The following is a 20102-nucleotide window of genomic DNA, read 5'->3' on the forward strand; positions in this document are numbered from 1 at the left end:
CAAGCCGCTTGGAGGTGACAGACACATCATGAAGAATATCACAGTTCCCTCCACGTGCTAAAGGCTGTGCCCGGAATGGAATGAGCACTGCATGTGGCCTCAGAAAATGTGGCACAAGTCCCAGCTGCATCCACTGCTAGTTGTGTGGCCATGAGCAGGTCACTTTACCTGGGCCTCAGTTTCTTTGTCCGTAAAATGGGCATAATAACTAGACAGACCGCGCGGATTTTGAAGGAAGCAACAAACCTAGAAATGTCTAGCAAGGGGATGGCATACAGGACATACCCAGTGCGCGTTTACTGAATGTGACCTACCACCAAGAACAGAAGAGAGGGACAGAATCAGGCCTGGGGTCCAAGCTCACATGGCATCTCTTTCAGGAAGGTGGGGATCAGAGCTCCATTCCCCACACGGTGCCCATCAGGGAGGGAGCCAGGGAGGGGAGCTGGAGGTTCTCAGTTCCAAACCGGCAGCCCCCACTGCACACAAACACACCCTCTTCTACACAGCCCTCTGCCGGGAGGTTGCGCCACAGTGTCCCGTCCCCCATTCCCCCGGGCACAGCAGAGACCACAGCTGCGATCCAGCTGCGGAACCGGGCCCAGCCGCTCCCGACTGGCCTTGAGCCAGAGACAGGAAGCCGGGAAGAATTGTGCATGCCTGCCGGACACTGGAAAAGGGTGGACACCAGGGGCTGAGCCTGGGCCAGACTTGTGAGCGCATTGTGTAGAAAGGACTAGATGGGAGAGCTCCATGGGGTCATGGTCACCCTTCATTGCCCGGAGGGCTCTGGGTGGGGGGAGGGGATTTGATAAGCCCCAGGAGGCTGGAAGGAGCACTGGTTTGGGAGTCTAGACACCCGGGATTTAGTAAGATTTTTCAACCCATTCACTGTGTGACATGCAATCAGCCCCTTCCCCCTCCGGCCTCTTGGGAAACTGATCTATTGGGCTCTCTGTGGCAGACGCCCTCCAGGGAATACACTGGCAGATGAGACAGAGTCCCCTCTCTCCCGGAGCTTTCCTCCTGCCGATAAACAAACACGTGGAAGAGAAAACATGGTGAAAAGGTCGTGAAGAAAAAGAAAGTGGTGTGAGGGGACAGTGAGGGGTCCCGGCCGGCCTCTGAGAAGGTGACACAAGCAGAGGAGACGTGGAAGTGAGGAAGGGGGCCGTGTGGAGATCTAGGGGAAGCACATTCTGAGCAGAGAGTAGACTAAGAGCAGAAGCCCTGAGGCCGGCACGCGAGGCAAGGAGAACACAGGAACTCAGGAAGCAGCCAGGCTGGAAGAGAATGAGCGAGGGAGACGAGGGTGGAGGTAGGAAGAACCCATCTCACAGAGCCCGGAGGCCACTGTCATTTTACTCTGAACCGATCAGTGGGCCCCAGGAGAGCAAGGCCAGGACAAGGGGAGCAGAGCCTGCCTGGTGTGTGTGAGTGGGTGGGAGTGGCATCTTAAACCTCCACTCATTTGCCCTGGGGTCCTACCCAGGTCCTTCGGGGAGAGTGGTGTGTAAGGCCTAGAGTGATCAGGGCACTTGGCTCAGATGAAAAACGTCAAGGGGCATCAGAAAAAACTCCATAATGAAGGGGGACCTGGGTGGCTCAGTCTGTTGGGCGTCTGACTCTCAATATTGGCTCAGGTTGTGATCTCACACGGTTGTGGGATGGAGCCCCGCGTTGTCAGGGCGGAGCCTGCTTAGGATTCTCTTTCTCTGCCTCTCCCCTACTTGTTCTTGTTCTCAAAATAAATGAACTTTAAAAAAAGAAGAAGAAAACACCGTAATGACAATAAACAGTATCTTCCTGCAATATATCTAAAAATCAAAATTAATGCAAAAAATCCACGGTGCACAAAATGCCAACATTTTGTAAATCAATGCAGGGTCTAACCCTGAACTTGCACGATCCTGTCTCCCTGGCTTCACTCTAACCCCAGCCCTGGTTCCAATAAAACTTTATTTATGGAAACAGGCAGCTAGCTGGCAGGGCTGGAATTTGCTGATTTGGGTGTTTTAAATACTAAAATAATTGGATTAAAACATTATGTATCTTGGCATCCTTCTAAATTTTGCACCCCAGCCAAGTGCCCCGTATACCTTACCCTAGTCCTGCTCCTGGACAACAGTGAAAGGATTGAGTTCGACACCGAAGGCCCCAATATTCATCCCTCCTGAAGCTCAGACAGATGCAAAGATTTCACCAGGGAAACGTATGGATGGTGGGGCTGGGATGTGAACTGTAGTCCCATGACAAGGCCCACCACCTGGCCATCAATCACATCCTACTGTGCTCTGTCCTGGAATGTTGATTTCAATGAGTGTTGATTTTTTAAACCTTTATTCATGTATAATAAACACACAACGAAGCACATGTACCTGAAACGCTCACCTTGCTGAATTTTCACAAACTGAGCACACCTGTAAAACCAGCATGTGGGGGATTCGATTCAAAGCCTATTTTACATTTCCAACAAAACAAACATATTAGTCCTGGGCCAGATTCCTAGGACTTGGGCGCACGCAGGCGACTTGGGACCCTAAGGTCGGGGGACTGGACTGATCCAGAGTTTAGGGGCCCTGGATAGAGACTGAGAAGGGCGAACCGGTGCCCATCTAGGGGGTGTGGTTGAAGAGGGGGCCCTGTGGTGCAGGAGAGGGCAGACAGAGACGGTCCCTGGAGACAACGTTCCCCCCACCCCCTTGGAGGAGGGCGAGGCCCACGCCGCTGGCCCAGGTAAGCCGGTAAGAATGCAGCAGTCGCCGAGCCGGGCGCGGGTGCGTCCCGGTGACTCAGCCCTTGCCAGGAAGGGGGAGTTCACTCTGCTCTCCAGAGCTCCCAGACCGCAGCCTGGTCCGGGCTGGCTCCCGGGGCGCCAGGCCAGGGCCCCGCAGCAGGCAGCCCGGCCCCGGGAGCGGGACCTTTCCTCCAGGCCCTCCCCCCCCCCCCTTTCCGGTCGCAGCCACCTGGGGTCATCACAGGGACGCGGCCGCGGGTGGCGAGAGCGTGGCGAGCGAGCGCCGTGGGGCTACGGCAGTCCTGCCCCTGCCGCGACGGCGCCGCAGGGGCCTTCGAGCGGCGTAAGTAACGACTGCGGGGGCTGGAGGAGGCCGAGGAGAGGCCCCGAGTCACTCACTCGGCTCCCGGTGTCCCAGCCCCCTGCTTCAAGCCCGGGCTGGAAGGCGGGATTAGGCGAACTGGCCTGGCGCCGCCGCCTCCCTAATTGCTCACTGGCCGGCGTGGTGGGGCGCCCAGACTCGGCTCCGAGGCGGCCCGGGTCAAGTGTGGCCCAGACGCTGTCACCCCAGCGGCGGCCCCACCTGAGGATCATCCCACGGGCACGCCCAGCGGGCCGCAGGCTCCAAGCCCTCCCCCATTCTCGGGGACCTGGTCCCGGGGTCACGCTGAAGGTCCTCGCCCCCCACCCCCCACCTCGGGCTGTCTGATGGCGGCTCCTTCCTGTCCCCACGGCCCCGAGGAGGGACTCAGCTCGCGATTCCAGATATGCTGTCGGGCTGTCCCTGCCTGGAGGGGCCCTTTCTCTCTTTCCCGAACACCCGCAGTTTGGAAGGCCTCAGACTCCGGTCTGGAGCCAAAAGAAGGGCTCAACTCGGAGAACCTCTCTTTGCCTCCAAAGTTGGTTTTCTGACACAAATTCCCACGCACAGCTGGCAGGGCCGGGGCAGGGGGCGGGGGTGGGGGGGGTGCGGATTAGGGATGCTCGGGGCTGCTACCGGACGCGGGAGGCTAGATGGTCACTAACCGGATTTCCCGGAGGGACAGCTTCTGGCGGAGTGGGCACGAGGTCTGTGAGCCCCAGGCCCCAGGCGGAGGGGGTGGGCGAAGGGTGCCCGAGGGCCTTGATCACTCCCATCTTTGGGACAACGAGATTTGGGGCCACAATTATTCAGACCCTTGGCTCGAGGTGGTTGTGGTCACAGCGGTTTTCTCTCTCTCTCTCTCTCTCTCTCTCTCTCTCTCTCTCTCTCTCTCGTTCTCCTGATTTCCCGAAAACTTTTGCAGAGTTTAGGGCAGGAGAAGGCGAGGGCGCGGCCCCTGGTGCGGCCCCTCGGGGCGCTGGGCCTGGGGGCGGGCGGAGATTTGGGGAGACTGGGGCCCAGCCCCGAAGTCGCGGAGGAAACGCGCGGAATCGGCTTCCTGTGGGGGCTCCGGCCGCGGCGCCCCGCGGACAGACGTGTCCGGCCCTGGCAGCGCCCGGCCCGGCGCGGGGAAGGGACGTGGGGGTGGGGGGGAGGGGGCGACGGGGAAGCCGGGGAGGGGGCGGGGAGAGGGTGGGCCTGGGAAGAGGGGAGGGGAGAGGCGAGCGGGGGAGGAGCGAGGGGGCTGGAGAGGGAGAAGGAAGAAGGAAGGGGGCGAGCGGAGCGAGCTGGCGCCGAAATGGGAGAAAGGAGCGAGTGAGAGGGGAGGGGGCGCGGGGCGAGCGGCGGGGAGCCGAGCGGCCCCTCGGCTGGGGCGCCCTCCGCAGGCGCGCATGGCAGCCTCCGCGCCGTGATCCCCGCCGGCTGAGCGAGTAGCGCGCAGCTTGCACGAGTAAGTTGGTCGGGGACCGCGCTGGAAAGGGGGGAGGCGCGCGTCTGCGGCCCGATCACACCCCCCCCCTGCGCGTTCCCCCCTCCCCTGCTGGCGCTAGGGGAAGGTCGGCCTCGCCCGCTGAGCCCTGTTTTCTGCAGGTCCCGGGCCGATGTCCCAGGTGAGTGGCCAGCGCCCCCCTCACTGCGACGCGCCCCATGGAGCCCCCAGCGCAGCCCCGGGCCCAGGTAGGACCGCGGCTGAAGAGCGAGACTGGAAGGGAGCGGGGTGGGCGGCCAAGCCGGGGGAAGGAGGGGTGGGGGGGTGGGGGAGTTGGTTGGGGGGATTTGTTAATTCTCATTCCTCCTCCGGGAGACGCGGGGAGACGGTTCCGGGGAGCTTGGGTGGAGGTGGGGGTGAGGAGACTGGGTATGGGGACTGGGTCCAAGGAGAGTAGAGGGCTGGGGTGATGGGGGCAGGGCCGAATGGAGACCGCGGCTGCGCCAAACTGGCTCCAATTACCCCCACTCCCAACACCAGGCGCGCGCGCGCGCGCACACACACACACACACACACACACACCCACACCCCGCGGTGTCTGTCCGTCTGGGACTTGTGTCCCAACCGTTTCTGCCCAGTGTGTAAATATTTATGGGGGCCTCAGGCTGGGGTTGGGGTGTCTGAGTCTTTCTCTCCTTCCCTTCCCCCAATCCAACGAGAGCCTAGCGCTTCCAGAAAACTTTTGTCCGCCGAAAGCTGCTGCAGGACCCGGCCCCTCCCCTCTTTGCCATCTTGTCTCCCTCGTCTTCCTCCCCACCCGGGCCTCGCCGCTCCCACCCTGCAGGCGAGCACGTACACACACACACACACACACACACACACACACACACACTCCAACCAAGTGCCCATAGTTGGAGTGAAATGCCCCTTCCCCCACCTCGCAGGGTCTGTAACCTCTCTGGGATTCTTGCGGGAGCCTCCCACCCCAGGAAGGCTTTGCGACTCCCAGAGAGATACGGGGTGGGAGCCCTGAGGCTGTGGCTCTCAGTCCATTCTCCTCATGTGCGGATGTAAACTGAGGCTCACAGTGGCACGCGGGGCCCGGGAGAAGTGGGGATTTGTTGGGGGGCAGTGTGGCGGAAAACAAGAATCTAGGCCCAGATTTCAGGACTTCAGCTCTAGGTTAGTCTCATATTCTTTTGCCTTCCTCTCACCCACCCCCACTCTCCCTTTCTCCTCTCTTTGAGACTCTGAATAAAGAAGGTCTGGTCCTGGGTCTCTGACACCAACTCCCTGCGTAGCCTTGGACAATTTCCTTCCCCTCTCTGGCCTCAGTCTCCACCTCTGCCCATAGGGGCCTGTGTGCCTGTTGGAGAGTCTGTCACCTCCCCAGGTCTATCTGGTGCACACCCAGGGCCACCTCAGTGGGGCAAGGACAAGTGGGAGATGTCTGGCCAAGGGCCAGCGCGAAGATGGGACTTATGTGCCTGCTGAGTATCCCCACTAGCCCTCAGATTCTCTCTCCTCTTTGTGGGGCCCTTGGAGCAGAGACTTCTGGAGAATAAGCTCCTCCAAGAAGTGGACTCCTTCTTCAGCCTGGAGAGAGAGGTTGGGGTGAGGGCCAGGAAGGATCTTTCTCTGTGTCTGGGAACCTCTCTCCCTCTCGGCTTCTCTCACCCCTCCTCACTTTCTGGGCCTCTCCTCTTTCTCTCCCACCCTCTCTCTCCCGCCCTGCCTTCTTTCTCTGCTCATCTGTTTTCTCCGCTCTCTCCCCCACTACCTCCTTGCAAGCTCGACTCTCCTGTGTGACCCATTCCGAGTGCTAGCAGGGAGCCGAGGGGGGTGGATGTGCTCAGGAAGGGTGGGCCACCTGGAGGGGTAAACTCTAGGCTGTAACTTAAGGCTCCCCCGACCCAGAGCCCCAGCGAGCCCCCTCCCCAGCCTGAGCTGGGCCAGACAATGTGGCTTTCATAACTCGAGGAGGCCTGGCTCTGCCGCCTTGGGAGAAAGAACCCTGCTGCCCAGGAAGCCCAAACCGCAGGAGACCCAGCCAAAACCCCACAGACGCCGAGACCAGAATCCCCCACACTCCCTGCTGAGGGCTGACAGAACAGCAAGGCCAGAGCGCTGCCTCTGGGGGCCCTGCTGGCAGGACAGCCTCGGAGCAAGTTCCCCTCCTCCCTCAGCCACCCAAGATGCAGACGGGGTGCAAGGGGACTCAGGGTAGCTCTGGCTGGGGCAAGTGGCCAAGCCCCCACACCCTTGGCTCCCCCAGTACCTCCTCCCCACCCACCCCTGTGAGCCCCGGAGAGCCTGGCTCCCTTACCCACGACAGATTTCTGTCCAGCACTGGGGCGTCACATTCCTGCTTTTGGTTCTAAATTGAATTTCCTGGGGAATTGGAGCCTTCAGACCTAAAATAAAACCAACCCGACCCAGCCTAACTGGCCAGCTCAAGCTGTCTTTAGTCCTCAGCCTGGTGGCTGGGATTGGGACTGATGTGTCACAAGTGTGCATCCAGTGAGCTCACATTCTCGCCTTCTTGGAGTCTGGAGCCAAGTGCTACCCCTAATCCTCACCCCTTCATTCTCCCTCCTGCCCCTGACCTGGGGCATTCCAAATTCCAGGACTCAGTCCTCACCAATGGAATATTTGTCGAGTGCCCACTGGGGGTGCAGAGATGAACCATGACACCACGGGAGCAAGCTGGGAAGGGTTGCAGTCTGTCTGGTCAAGGAGCTGTGACCTCACTGTGAGATATAAGTAACAATAGGTGTTAAATGGGTCCTAAGTTCTCAGGAGAGGGGCCGCTCCAAGGAGGGACTATTGGCTTGAAGATCAAGGGAAGGCTTTCTAGAGAAAAGGGTGAAGCTGGAGCTGGGCCATGAAGGATAGGTTGGATTGGAGGAGTGGGAGAAGGGAGGGGTAGGGCCTTCCGGTCAAGAGGAGTGTGTAAGCAAGGGTGGATTGGTCAGAAGGCTCGGTGGTGACCTGAGACCATGGAGAGGTCCAGCTGCCTGGAAACAGAATCCCTGTCCATTCATCAGGCTGAAGATGTAGACTGAGGGGCCTTGAATGCCAGGCCAAGTAGAGACTGGGGTCCGAGGTTCCAGTCCCTACCCTCTGAGCAGAGAGATCCTGTCCCTCTCCAGAGACGGGCAGAAGTCCAAGGGGGAGCAGCCTGAATCCACTGCTCACAAGATAATGGAGAGGGCTGGGTTTGAGAGACCAGGCATTGGAGCTCCGGAACAAGGGCCCCAGAGTGCACCCATCCCACCGAAAGAAATTCCCCGTACTCTGCGGTCCAGGAGCACCCCTCACCTTGGAGGACAGCAGGAGGAAGGAGCCCCCAGGGATCCTGCTGAAGTTGTGGGTCTCTCTACCTTCCCTCTTGGGCTTGCAGATTTAAACGGGACTTTTCCGCTCCCTTCTGGGAGGCCTTTCCAGAACTCAGGGCATTGGCTTGAACCCTATCCTGTGTCAGGGAAGAAAGTGTGTCAAGGCAGAGGGACTGCTGCCTTTCTATAGTTCCCTCTTGTGGATGGAGACCCTAGAGAGAGATGCAGGGCTGGGGCTTGGTCTCTTGGTTGAGCACTTGAGCTCCACCTCTCGTCTGACTTTTCTGCTCCATGGGCTTCTAGGGAAAGCTGTTTCCTGGTCCAGCACCTGGGCACTGGGCCATCTGAGTAGTATCTCGGTCATAGCTCAGGTCTCCCTGCCACTTCTTAATGCTTCCTCATTTTGCTTCTGTGTCTCTGGGCACTCAGCACGAGTTCCTTGTGCCCTCGGGGTCGTGTCTGTTGGGTCCCCTCCTCACTCCAGGAGGCCTGTCCTCTGTGTTTCCAGGTCACGATGACTGGAGTGGATTGTCTTTCCTCCCTCATAACCTTCCAGGTCTGAGCCTTGCCCCAGAATGGCCCGTTTCCTCCAGGAGGGCCTCCTCGGAACTTGGGCTGGGCTGTCTAACTTCCTGTCTGCACTGGCCTCGAGGTCACCAGCCCCATAGGTGACCTACAAGGAGAGACCGCCAGAGAGTGGCGACACTAGGGGTGGAGGGCAGAAATGGGGACCAGTCTCCCTAACCCCGCTTTCTCACCTTTATCCCTTTCCAACCCTGGAGGGGGGCCAAGGGAGCTGCAGTCCTGGCTCCCTCTGTGGCAGAACGGATGGTGTCATCCCGGTGCACCCCAGTGACCTCAGGAGAAAGCCTGGGAAGCGACCACAAGGCCCCAGTTCTCTAGGCTCACCAGCCTCAACGCCACCAAATGACTGTGGCTTCCCTTGTTCACGATGTAACCGTTCACCCTGGGATGTTGGCTTCCCGCTGCTATTCTTGAAATGTCTTTTTCCCCTTCTTTGCTGATTATCCAAGACCCAGTGTGGTCGTTGTCTTCTCCGGGAAATGTCCTAGAGACACAGCACGCACACTCACCCCTGGATGAGTGCCCATCTTCTGTGCTTCCACAGCCTAGGGTACCTCCTGCCCCTCAGTGTGTGTGACCGCCCCCCCTCCCCCACAGAGAACTCCTGGGGCAGTGACCTGGTCTGTCTCATTTTAGTCTACCCAGCACTTGACGTATTGTAAGTTGCATTATAGCTGCTTAATAAACGTTAAACCAATGGCGGAGGGAGGGAGGGAGGGCAGAAGGAAGGAAGGAAGGAAAGGGAGGGAGAAAAGAAGGAAGGAAGGAAAGGGACGGAGGGAGGGAGGGAAGAAGGAAGAAAAGGAAGGAAGGAAGGAAGGAAAGGGAAGGGAGGGAAGGAGGGAGGGAGGGAGGAAAGAAGGAAGGAAGGAAGGAAGGAAGGAAGGAAGGAAGGAAGGAAGGAAAGGGAGGGAGGAAGGAAAGGGAGGGAGAGAGGAAGGAAGGGAAGGAGGGAGGGAAGGAGGAAGGAAGGAAGGAAGGGAGGAAGGGGAAGGAGGGAGGAAGGAAGGAAGGAAAGGGAGGGAGGGAGGAAGGAAAGCGAGGAAGGAAGGGAAGAGAGGGAGGGAAGAAGGAAGGAAGGAAAGAAAGAAGGAAGGAAGAAAGAAAGAAAGGAAAGGGAGAGAGGGAAGAAGGAAGGGAGGGAGGAAAGGGAGGAAGGAAGGAAGGAAGGGAGGGAGGAAAGGAAAGGAAGGGAGAGGAGAGGTTCATGAATGGCCCCCTACATGCCCGGGGACTGCTGAACATTTCATCTACTCTTTGAAACCCTGAGGGATAAGCACTAGGACCTGTCTTTACACATAAGGGAACACAAGTTCTGGTCACTTGCCCAAGCTGGTTACTGATAAAAGCCAGGGCGTGGGTCTTCCAGCTCCATGCTCAGGCCTTTTTCATGACACCACATGGGAGGGACAGTGCTGGCTGTCAGGGCCATGGCACGGTGTCTCTAGGGCCAAAGGCTGGAATGGGTCAGGCTCCTCCCTTCCTGGGAGTTAGGACTCAAACCCTGAACCTCCATGTTCGCGCCAGCTTGGTCTTAGCCCCCAGGAGCCGTGTCTGAGCTGTTGTCTAGACCAGGCTCAGGGCTAGGAGAGGTGCCATCTGGTAGGCATTGCTCCTCCCCGGGTGTCTCTGTGCTCACCTACTCCCCTTGTCCCACCCGTATGATCTTCCAGAAGGCGTTTGACTCTGCTCTCGTTACCCCAGGTAGTGAGGGGGCTTTCACAGGGCCCAAAGAGTGGGTGGGGCTGGAGGGAACCCTCCCCCTGCCTCCCTGGAGCAGCCATGGTCACCGTGAGGGGCGCCCAACACATAACTGTGCTGCCCTCCAAAGATTCAGGAGCCCTGCGCCCCTCTCCCGCCCCGGCTCCTGTCTCTTCGAAGGGCCTGTGGTTTTCCCAGGCAGGTGTGAGCACATCCCTCAGTCTAGTGCTGTCTGTCCTGTTTACTTGGGTTCCCGGGGCCTCATCCCCTTGGCCATGGGGACCAGGATCTTTGGAACAAGGATTGCTCGGGGCCCAGGGAGGCAGCGGAGCCCCTGGATGGATCCCTCCCCTCCGGCTGCTCCACCCCCCAGACCTGCATGCCCAGCCCTCATCGACTCCTCTAATGATCACCCTCCTCTCCCTACCCCCTTCTTTTGGAGAAGGACAGAGAAGGACAGCGTATGCACGCCCCTGTGTTCTCTGTGACTGAGTCCGTCTCTGTTTCCAAGACTAGTCTTTGTCTATCTCTCGGTCGCTCTGGGCGTGTCTCTCTCGGTCACTTTGTGTGGTGGGCACAGGCGGGTGTTGATCATTTACTCTCTGGGTTTCTGCCCTTTCTTTTCCTTCTCTGCCTGTGGCTCTCCTCTCCCTGTGCCCTTGTGGTCTCTGTGTCTCTCTGTGTCTCTTGTTTCTACGTCTCCCCTGCTTCCAACATGGCATGCAGTGGCGGGGAGGGGGGGGGCGGGGAGCACCCTCTCTGAGCCCCTGTTACCCTGAATACACAACCGGTGGTCTGATGACAGGATCAGGCTGCACCCTATACCCTGTAATTGCCCGCCTGGCTCCGGGGCCCCATGACCCCCGACTTCACCCTCCCGGCTCCCAGCTTACCCTCAGTCAGGCCTTCCCGCACCCCAGGGGTGGCACCAGGGGGATTGGGAGTCCAGGCCCCTTTCTGCCGCCCTCCCCTACCTCCCATCCCCCTAACCCTCTTGCCCTGGGCCCAGGGGGCCCTAGTCTTGCCACCTCAGGAGCTGTGGGTTTGAAGGTTGCTCCATTTCTGCCTTCCGCCCACCCTGCACTGAGGGGCTGAGCTCCTCACTGTAATTACATGTGGCTGCGGTCCGCCTCTTCCCAGCCTCCTGGGCCGGCTCCCTGCCTCTCTTCCTGCCCAGCCCCTCCGCCTCAGGCCCGTCCTTCTCCTCACCCCCAGGTCTCTGATCCCTTCTCCTGCTCTCATCCTCTCTATTTGACCGGGCTTCACCCTATCTGTCACTCTCGCCCTTCCGGTAACCATGTTCCCTTCTCTGTCGCCTCTGCCTCTGTCCCCATCCTTACCTGCCTCCCCCTCACTTTCTCTCTACTGAACCTCCCTCCTGTCCCAGGCTGTCTGTCATGGGGCTTCTAGGGGCTCCCTCTTTCGGTGCCCAAACCTGCCTTCTGATGCTGTCTCTCTCTCTCTCTGCTTCTACCTTTCATTGTCCCTTTGGTTCTTCCCCTGTCACTCTTTTTTTTTTTTTTAATTTATTTTGAGAAAGAGAGAGTGAGTGTGGGGGAGGGGCAGAGAGACTCCCAAGCAGGCTCTGAACTGATGCAGGGCTCGAACCCCCAAACCACGAGATCATGACCTGAGCTGAAGTCATGAGCCCCCCACCCCCATCACTCTCGATGCCTGTCCCTACTCTCCATCACTGACCATCTGTCTGTTCTCTCCTGCTCCGCGGTTCTGCCTCCTCTCCCCACTTCCCTTCATACTGCACATCGCTGGGGCGCCTGGGTGGCTCAGTCAGCTGAGCATCCGCCTCCTGATTTCGGCTCAGGTCATGATCTTGCAGTCTGTGGGACTGAGCCCCGCATCGGGCTCCGCACTGACAGAAAGGAGCCTGCTTGGGATTCCGGCTCCCTCTCTCTCTGCCCCTCCCCCACTCGTGCTCTCTGTCTCTGTCTCTCTCTCTCTCTCTGTCTCTCTCTCTCTCAAAATAAACAAACATTAAAAAAAAAAAAACACTGCACATCTCTGGCCCCTTTCCCTGACAACCACACGGACACATGTAAAAACATGCACTCACGTGCACGCATACACACACACACACACACACACACACACACACACACACCCTTGATCACTCGTGGGTTTTGTTTTGGGAACTTTCTATTTTGGAGCCTGGCACTGTTGCCAGATAGGGTAAGGGCTGGGTAGCTGGTACAAAGAGACAGAGAATGAGGGCTCATGGCATTCTGGGCTGTGGGAAGGGGACCAGGGCTGGGCAGACAGGAGGGCACCAGGAAAATATACCTTCGTCGTCTGATTTTTCTCTAGCCCAGACCCAACCCCTCCTGCCTGAGCTGGAGGTAGTAACAGGATCCACGCACCCTGTGGAGGCAGCGCTAGAGGAGGACTCCCTGGAAGAGGCGGCACCCCCCATGCCCCAAGGCAATGGCCCTGGGGCCCCTCAGGCCCTGGACAGCACTGACCTCGATGGCCCCACAGAAGCTGTGACACGTGAGTCCTAGGGAGCCAGGGGATGCAGGTGGCAACATGGAGGGGTCGCGCCAGGGAATCCGATTCATACGGGCTGGCGGAAACGCAGCCGTCGCCCGCGGGAGCCTAGCACAGGGCCAGGACCTTGAGGGGTGGGCGACAGAAAGGCATGGTCGCTGTCCTTTCTGTCTAGGAAAGAGACCGCCACAGACAAAATGACTGGTATAAGATCAGTTCACAAGGAGTGTGGACAGGCTCCAGGCGATATGGTTCAGGACAAGAGGGCGTGTGGCCATATGAAAGGAAGAAGGGGGCTGGGGGTGCTGGGGGCAGGGAGCCAGAGCAGAGCCCCGCTGGATCCCACCTTTCCGGGCGTCAGGGGTGAAGAGGCAGGAGAGGAGCCCCCAGCTGCCCTGGGCAGAAGGGAGCCCACCCCCAGGCTTGGCTCGAGGAGGCCTCCGAGGAGGTCCTGGAGGGAGGGAATTCTTCCCCTTCGCTCTCGAGAGAGGCGGAGGGGCAGCCAGAGCCATTTGTATTTAATAATAAGATCCACAAAATCCGTAGACACATTTGCCCTTTCCAACCTTCTCTCCCTAAAGGATCTCACGAGCTCTTCAAAGCAGCCTGTAGCGAGGCAGCAGGATAGCTCTTGCCAAGTCCATTTTACAGATGAGGAGACTGAGGCACACAGAACCACTCAGCCTGGACACAGCTGGGGAACTCGGGTCTCCCGGCCCAGTGCTCTCTCCTATGCCTTCCTGCCCAGCTGGCAGGGCTCAGCAGGGAGCTGCCTTCAGCCAGGGCATCTGGGGCTAAGTTGGACTCCCTGGAAGTCGGGGTTACTAAATCCTGCTAGCGCACTGCCCTCAGCCTCCTCTAGACACACCCACCAGCAGAATTGAGAGAAAGAGGTCAGCGCCGTGGCCACAGAGGAGGGGGCCTGGATGGGAGTCGGACAGACACCTCTGTGTCTATGGGCCCGAGTGTTTGCTCTGTGACTCAGTCCCCACGGCCACCCCCATGGCTATGGCCACAGGCAAGCTCTGTGTCTGCCCGAACCTCCCAGGGCCCTCAGCTCACCACACACTCCCGCCCTCTGGTCACTGTGCCCATGTTTAGGCATCAGGGCAGGGGGCACGGAAGCTGGCCAAGGACTCGGGCCGGTCTCCCGCCACCACGGGGCCAAGAGGTGGGAACAGGATGATTCAGGCCTGGCTGCTTCCCATGGCCTTACCCCTGTTTACCCAGATGCAGGCACCAGCCACACCTCAGGGCCAAAGGCTCCCAGCGTGGAGCTGCTCCAGAGCCCTGCTCCCATCCTCTCCTGACTCCCCACCTGGTCCTCGGCTCCTTTCTCACAGCCTCCATCCCCTCCCCACTCCACTTCCTCGCTGTGGAATCTTGGGCAGGTTTTACCCTCTCCACACCTCAGTTTTTTCATCTGTGAAATGGGGCCGGTAATAGTCGATCTGTCACAACTACGACACAGAAAGCTCTCGGCACGGTGCTGGTACCTCATCATAGCTCCACACGTAAGCTACTAGTTCCGAGACTAGTGATGGTTGTGATGTAGCAGCTATTCCCCAGTCCTCCGTCTCCCAGCCTCTCCTCCCTTCCTGCCTCTGCGTCCCGAGACCCAGCTCTTAGCCTCCAGGCCGGGCCCACCTCCGACATTTACTAGCTGTGGGACCTTGGACAAGTTACTGTACTCCTCTAGGACTCTGTTTCCTCCTCTGTGAAAGTTGGGTCCTGCCCTATGGAGATACTCAGAGGCTTTGGTGAGAGAATCAGCATGACAAGTGCTTAGAAGGGTGGAGGCGAGCAGTCAGTGCTCCCTGACTGGACGTGACCACCACCAGTTCTTAGAAGGCCCAACCAGGGGACGCTTCCCCAGTCAGGGGACGCTCTGAGGCCACCTTCCCCTCTCCTCAGCCTGCCGGGACTCGGGGACCCAGACCCCAGTGCGTACAGATGGAAGTGTCCCGCACTTACACATTTACAGAGTCCTCCCCAGGGGTCAGCAGCCCTGAGTGGCTGAGGGGTCCCAGAGCTCTGCTTCTCCCTCCCCTCCCCAAACACACACACACACACACACACACACACACACGCGCGCGCGTGCGTGCGCACGCGCACACACACACACACACATACACACCTCCCCTCATCTCTTGTGAACAGAACCATGCCATCCAGGTGAGCAAACCTGAGGTGAGGAAAGGGACTGGGTGCTTTGGGGGGGCTCCCCAGACCCAGCTTCCCTGTACCCCACTGATGAAGCTGAAGTTTGGTCCCTCAGCCTGAGATGGGGACTCAGAGAATTCCTGGCCTCGGGGGCCCCCCCTCCCCCACCGCTGGCCTCTCTTCCCTTGTCACCCTTCTCACCCAGACCCCAGGGCCCCACAGCAGACTCTGCCAGCCACCCCACAGAGGCGGACAGGGCAGGGGAGCCGAGGGGAAGAGAGGGGCTGTGAGGGCCCCTGGAGTCCAGGGCCAGGGCGTTCATCTCCAAACAGATGTTTCCAATAAATCACCCAGCACACGAAGGGCAAAAACAGCTGGGGGCTTGGCAGGGGCCGAGGTGAAGGTTAACTGCTTCGCTGCTGTCCTTCCTCACCCCAGCCAAACAGTCCTTACCCCTGACCACCGCCCCTCTTGCCAAAACCCCGGGACTCCAAGGGCAGGAGAATGGAGTTCATGTGGGGTAAGAAGATGGGGTCCAGGGCTCTGAGTCCCTCCTCTTGCCTTGCACCTCTGTCTTTTCTGGAGGGAGCACTGGCCTGGGAGTCATGGGCCAGGCTCAACTCTCCTATTTCCTGGTGTGCCTCCGGGCACGTCAGTTCTGCTCTCTGGGCCTCAGTTTCCCCATATGCAGAATACAAGGCCGGCTAGTTGGCCTGTGGTGTATCTAAGGACCGGGCCAGAGCTCTGGGAGGTTGTGGCCCCCCACGCCGGGGTCCCCCATTAACCTTTCTCATTATCTCTCTAGGCCAGCCTCAGGGGAACCCCTTGGGCTGCACCCCTCTAGTGGCGAATGGCTCAGGCCACCCCTCGGAGCTGGGCAGCACCAGGCGGGCGGGGAATGGTGCCCTGGGTGGCCCCAAGGCCCACCGGAAGTTGCAGACGCACCCGTCTCTCGCCAGCCAGGGCAGCAAGAAGGGCAAGAGCAGCACCAAATCTGCTGCCTCCCAGATCCCCCTCCAGGCGCAGGAAGGTAAGCACCCCATCCCACCTCTCCCTGGGAGAGGCCTCCGAAGGCATGATGCAGCAGCATTTTCACCAGGTTGCTCGTTAGAAGTTCAGTCTCAGCCCCACGCCAGGCCTACCGGCTCTGAACCTCTGGGTAGGGCCCAGGAGACTGGCCTGGGAATCTGACCAACTACACCTGGTGGGTAAATCGAGGCACAGCTGCGTTCTCAAGACCAGCCCCTCCCCATCTCTGCTCACGGAGAGTTGCCGTAACAAGGAAGAAAACCATGTGGGCTGAGCCTGTGTAAGCCACCCCATTTCTGGAAACACAGCTTCCCTCAAGGAATGGACCCTCTGTTTAGTGAGAGCAGGACACCCAGCAGAATAAAATGAGGCACCATCATCAGATACTCACATGGGGGTGCAGCGAGGACCGTGTGCTCCGGCAGGGGTGGGGGGGGGGGCGCCGTGGTGCGGCGGGAAGTCAGAGAACCCAGATACGCCAGCCATCGTTCCTGCAATGCAGAGGGGCCTCTGCAGGGCCGCCCTGGGCAGCCAGCTTTCCCGCCTCATGAGGCATCAGTTCAGCATGGGTGATGGCCCCCTGTAGCTCAGTGGTACTTGACCTTCACCCCAGAATTTTTAAGTGAGCCCCGTCCACTCCGGGGGACTCCGTCCGGCCTGGTCTTCTGCAAACAGGATTCAATGTGCACATTTGCACGTAATGTGTTCACCAACTTTCCCACAGAACAGATTCTGCCCAACAGTCTTAATTATGAAGGGAGTGTTCATTCATTTAAAATGTACTGCGCATCTGCTACGAGCCAGGCCCTGTGCTGGGTAACCAGTCCGTGGCCTCTAAAGCTCTCATGAGAAAGACAAACAGGTAATCACCATGTGGGGTGATAAATACACTGACAAAGCCACACACTGGAGATTATGCAAACAACCCCAGGGGACCCCACACCAGCCCAGAAAGCTGGGTTAGGACGAGTCTGGGCAGGCTCCCGAGGTGTCTGAGCAAGCTTTAAAGGGTGAGTAGGAGTATCTAGCCAGGAGGGGCATTAACACAGAAGTGAGAAATGGCTAGTTTGGCTAGATCATGAAATTATGTAGGGAATGGGGAAAGGTGAGACTCCAAAAAGGCAGGGGCTCTGGGGGTGGGAGGCACCTAGTTAACTCTACCCTGGACCTAGACTTTATCTGGAAGGCAATAGGGAGCCATTGAAGGTTTTAAACAAGGTAGTGACTTCCATCGGATCTGCATTTGAAGAGAACGCCCTCGTTCAGTTTGCAGGTAGGTTGCAGGGGCTCCGAGCTGTCCCTCCACACAGTCCCTCCACACAGAAATGAGGCGGGAGAGTCAGATCCCCCGTGGTGTGAGACTCTCTGGAGGGGAGGCCAGGGGCCCACCTGCCGCGTGCCCAGCCCCTGGGAGGGATGCCAGCTCAGCATCCTGGCAGCACACTGAGTGGAACCAGCCTGCCTGGTTTGGGTTCCCAGCTCCACCGTTTCCCCGCTGGCTGCCCAAGGGTAGGCTCACGCTTAATTCAGCTACCATTTACTTACCTCGATGTCAGGCACCTTCTAGGGACTAGTAACATGCCAGTGACTACAGCGGACAAAGATGCCTGCCTTACATGTTAGTAGGAGGAGAAAGCTGTGCAGAGCCATGGAAGGTGATAAGTCCTGGGGGTAGGGAGGAGGCGAAGCAGCCCAGGGGCGGGGCTGAAGGAGCTGGGGTGCGGCCAGCAGGTCACAGAGATGGTGGTTGTGGAAAGCCACAGCAGAGTGATCCAGGAGGACAGAGTGTGGGAGGAGATCAGGTCACGTGGGACCGTGGGGGCCACTGTGAGATCTCTCTGAGCACAGGAGGGATGGACTCCACTGAGGTTTTGCAAGGGTCCCTCTGGGCTACTGTGTGGGGAGTGGGTGCAGGGAGGGGTAGTCAAAGGCAGGGAGTGGGGCGACCAGTGAGAGAGCAGCAGAATGGCAGGATTCTGCTGGGTCTAGTTTGAAGAGACTTCTCTGTGCCTCAGTTTTTTCATCTGCAGAGCGGGGCTAAGAGTGGCCCCATCTCATGGAATCCTTGCAAGTTTAAATGAGTTTCATTCATGCCCAACACTTAGAACAGTGCCTGGGACGGGCTACCACTCGGTGCGTGTGTTAAATAAATGACTCAGGGTGTCGTAGAGCGAGCCTCGGGATCCAGACCGCCTGGGCTCAGACCCTGGCTCTGAAGCCAGCGGGGCAGGTGCATGTAACTCTCTGTGCCTTGGGGTCATGCCCTGGAAAGAATCCCCATTTCTCTGAGCTGTGGGAGGGTAGGGGGAGCGCTCGTGAGCCCCCTGTGGCTGGGTCCCTGGCCCCTCGGCTGTCTCACGGCCCTGTCCCCCCACCCGTGCCCGCAGACTGCTGCGTCCACTGCATCCTGTCCTGCCTGTTCTGCGAGTTCCTGACGCTGTGCAACATCGTCCTGGACTGCGCCACGTGCGGCTCCTGCAGCTCCGAGGACTCGTGCCTCTGCTGCTGCTGCTGTGGCTCCGGCGAGTGCGCCGACTGCGACCTGCCCTGCGACCTGGACTGCGGCATCGTGGACGCCTGCTGCGAGTCCGCCGACTGCCTGGAGATCTGCATGGAGTGCTGCGGCCTCTGCTTCTCCTCCTGACCGCCGCCGCCCCCGCAGGGTCCCTCGCGCCCGCAGCCCGGGGGCGGGGACGCGCGAGGCCACCTCCGCGGAGGCGGCGGGGGGGCGGGGCCGCTGCAGCGCCGCCTCCTCGCGGTTCCCGGGACCGACGGTGGCCCCGGACACCCGGCGGGCGGGCTGGGGTGGGAGCCGCGCCTGGCCCCGCGGCCTGGGCTGCGGAACACTGTGAACGTGGGGCGCAGGGACGCGGGGGAGGCGGGGTCGGCGGGCGGTGCGCTCCTCTACCTCTCACCGCCCCTGGCGCCCGCCTCCCGCCACCCAGGCTCCGAGGACAGCAAAATGTGAAGTGAGACACCCCAGCCCGCCCTGGGCCAAGCCCCTCCCCAGTCTCCTTCCTGGGACCCGTGGGGGCCTGACCCCTGCGGTGACCCCCGAAGTCCCCCAGAGGGCAGGGCTGGGCCAGAAGGGACGGGAACAGTATAGAGAAGACTGGAAGGGGGGAGAGGGAGGGAATGGAGGGAGGGTCTGTTCTATTTGTTGCTGTAAATAAAGTTATTTGTCCAGCTCAGATTTCCTCGGCTCTCGTGACTACTCACGAGTCCACGGACCCCGAGACTCCGAAGCAAACACCCACCTCCCCCCTCACACACACACACACACACACACACAAAGCACCCAAATGGATGAGCCTTCCTTGTGGGGTCCCTTCTCTTCATGTTCCCCTCCCTCCTTCACGGTCCCCCGAAAGGCAGCAAGGGTCCAGACTCCCCACCATTATTTCCCTCTTCCCATCAAAGGGAAGGGGGGAAGTCCAGGGAGGGAAGAGTTAACCCTTGGCATAGAATTAATTAACAACAGATGTGTTCGGGTTTTGATTAATTAATCTCCTGCTGACTCCTGCTTCTCGAAGCCCTTTCCGTGATGGCTCTGAAGCTTGGGTGCCGCCTGTGTCGGTGGCAGAGCAGTGTCCGGGGAGGGGTCGACTCAGGACGGCGCAGCCTGGGCTTGCCCCCCGGCTGGCCCCGGAAAGCAAGCGTGGCTTGCATGGGGGTCACTCAGCCCAGCCTCCAGTCCCCTGATTGTCAGGGGGCCTGAGGAAGAAGAAAACTGGCAGGACTAGCAGAAGCCTGGGAGGCCCCATGGCCAGAGCCCTCCTTGTCTGCAAGGCAGGACAGCACTGAGCACTGCAGGAGGGGGTTCCAACACTGGGGAGGCCTGGCTGGGCTGAGCCTTCCCTACCCCATCCCCGACCAGGAGAGCGTCAGGAGGGGCCCAGAGTGAGTGAGAGAGAGAACATCCCGAGGTTGGACTTGTACCATCTTGAGGAGAAGACAGGGCTGCAGAAGGCCTTGTAAACTTGAGAAATGGGTGGGCACCGCTTCCAGGAACAAAGGCTGGAATGGCCCGGAGGAATTCTGGAAGGAAGGAGCTCAGAAAAAGGGCCAGATGAAATCTCAACTCTCTTAAGGAGTGTCCTACGAAGGAGCAGCCCATGACTTTGGGAGGGGGGTACAGTTGTAGCAGGAGGAGGTAATAAGAGGTGGTGAGAAAGATTTCCCCGCCGGCCTCCTCTACACCAGCTCCCCCCACCCCTGCCTCCCATGCACAGGTACACAGCCCTCACTTTCCCA

General features: G+C 59.4%; 1 protein-coding gene across 3 annotated transcripts; it reads left to right on the forward strand.

Moving 5' to 3' along the window:
- The first annotated feature begins 2815 nt into the window (after positions 1-2815).
- On the forward strand, positions 2816-19041 carry MDFI (MyoD family inhibitor). 3 transcript variants are annotated; one of them, XM_043591369.1, is made up of 5 exons: positions 2816-3080; positions 4692-4778; positions 12477-12659; positions 15625-15849; positions 18236-19041. In XM_043591369.1, the coding sequence occupies exons 2-5, from the start codon at positions 4703-4705 to the stop codon at positions 18490-18492; spliced, it is 741 nt and encodes a 246-aa protein (XP_043447304.1). In that variant the 5' UTR covers positions 2816-3080; positions 4692-4702; the 3' UTR covers positions 18493-19041. The 3 variants fall into 3 exon arrangements, with proteins under 3 accessions (XP_043447304.1, XP_043447305.1, XP_043447303.1); XM_043591370.1 differs by lacking the exon at positions 2816-3080 and adding an exon at positions 3720-3805; XM_043591368.1 differs by lacking the exon at positions 2816-3080 and adding an exon at positions 4374-4551.
- The last annotated feature ends 1061 nt before the right edge of the window (positions 19042-20102 follow it).

This window comes from Prionailurus bengalensis, chromosome B2, assembly GCF_016509475.1.
Source record: "Prionailurus bengalensis isolate Pbe53 chromosome B2, Fcat_Pben_1.1_paternal_pri, whole genome shotgun sequence".
Taxonomy (NCBI): domain Eukaryota; kingdom Metazoa; phylum Chordata; class Mammalia; order Carnivora; family Felidae; genus Prionailurus; species Prionailurus bengalensis.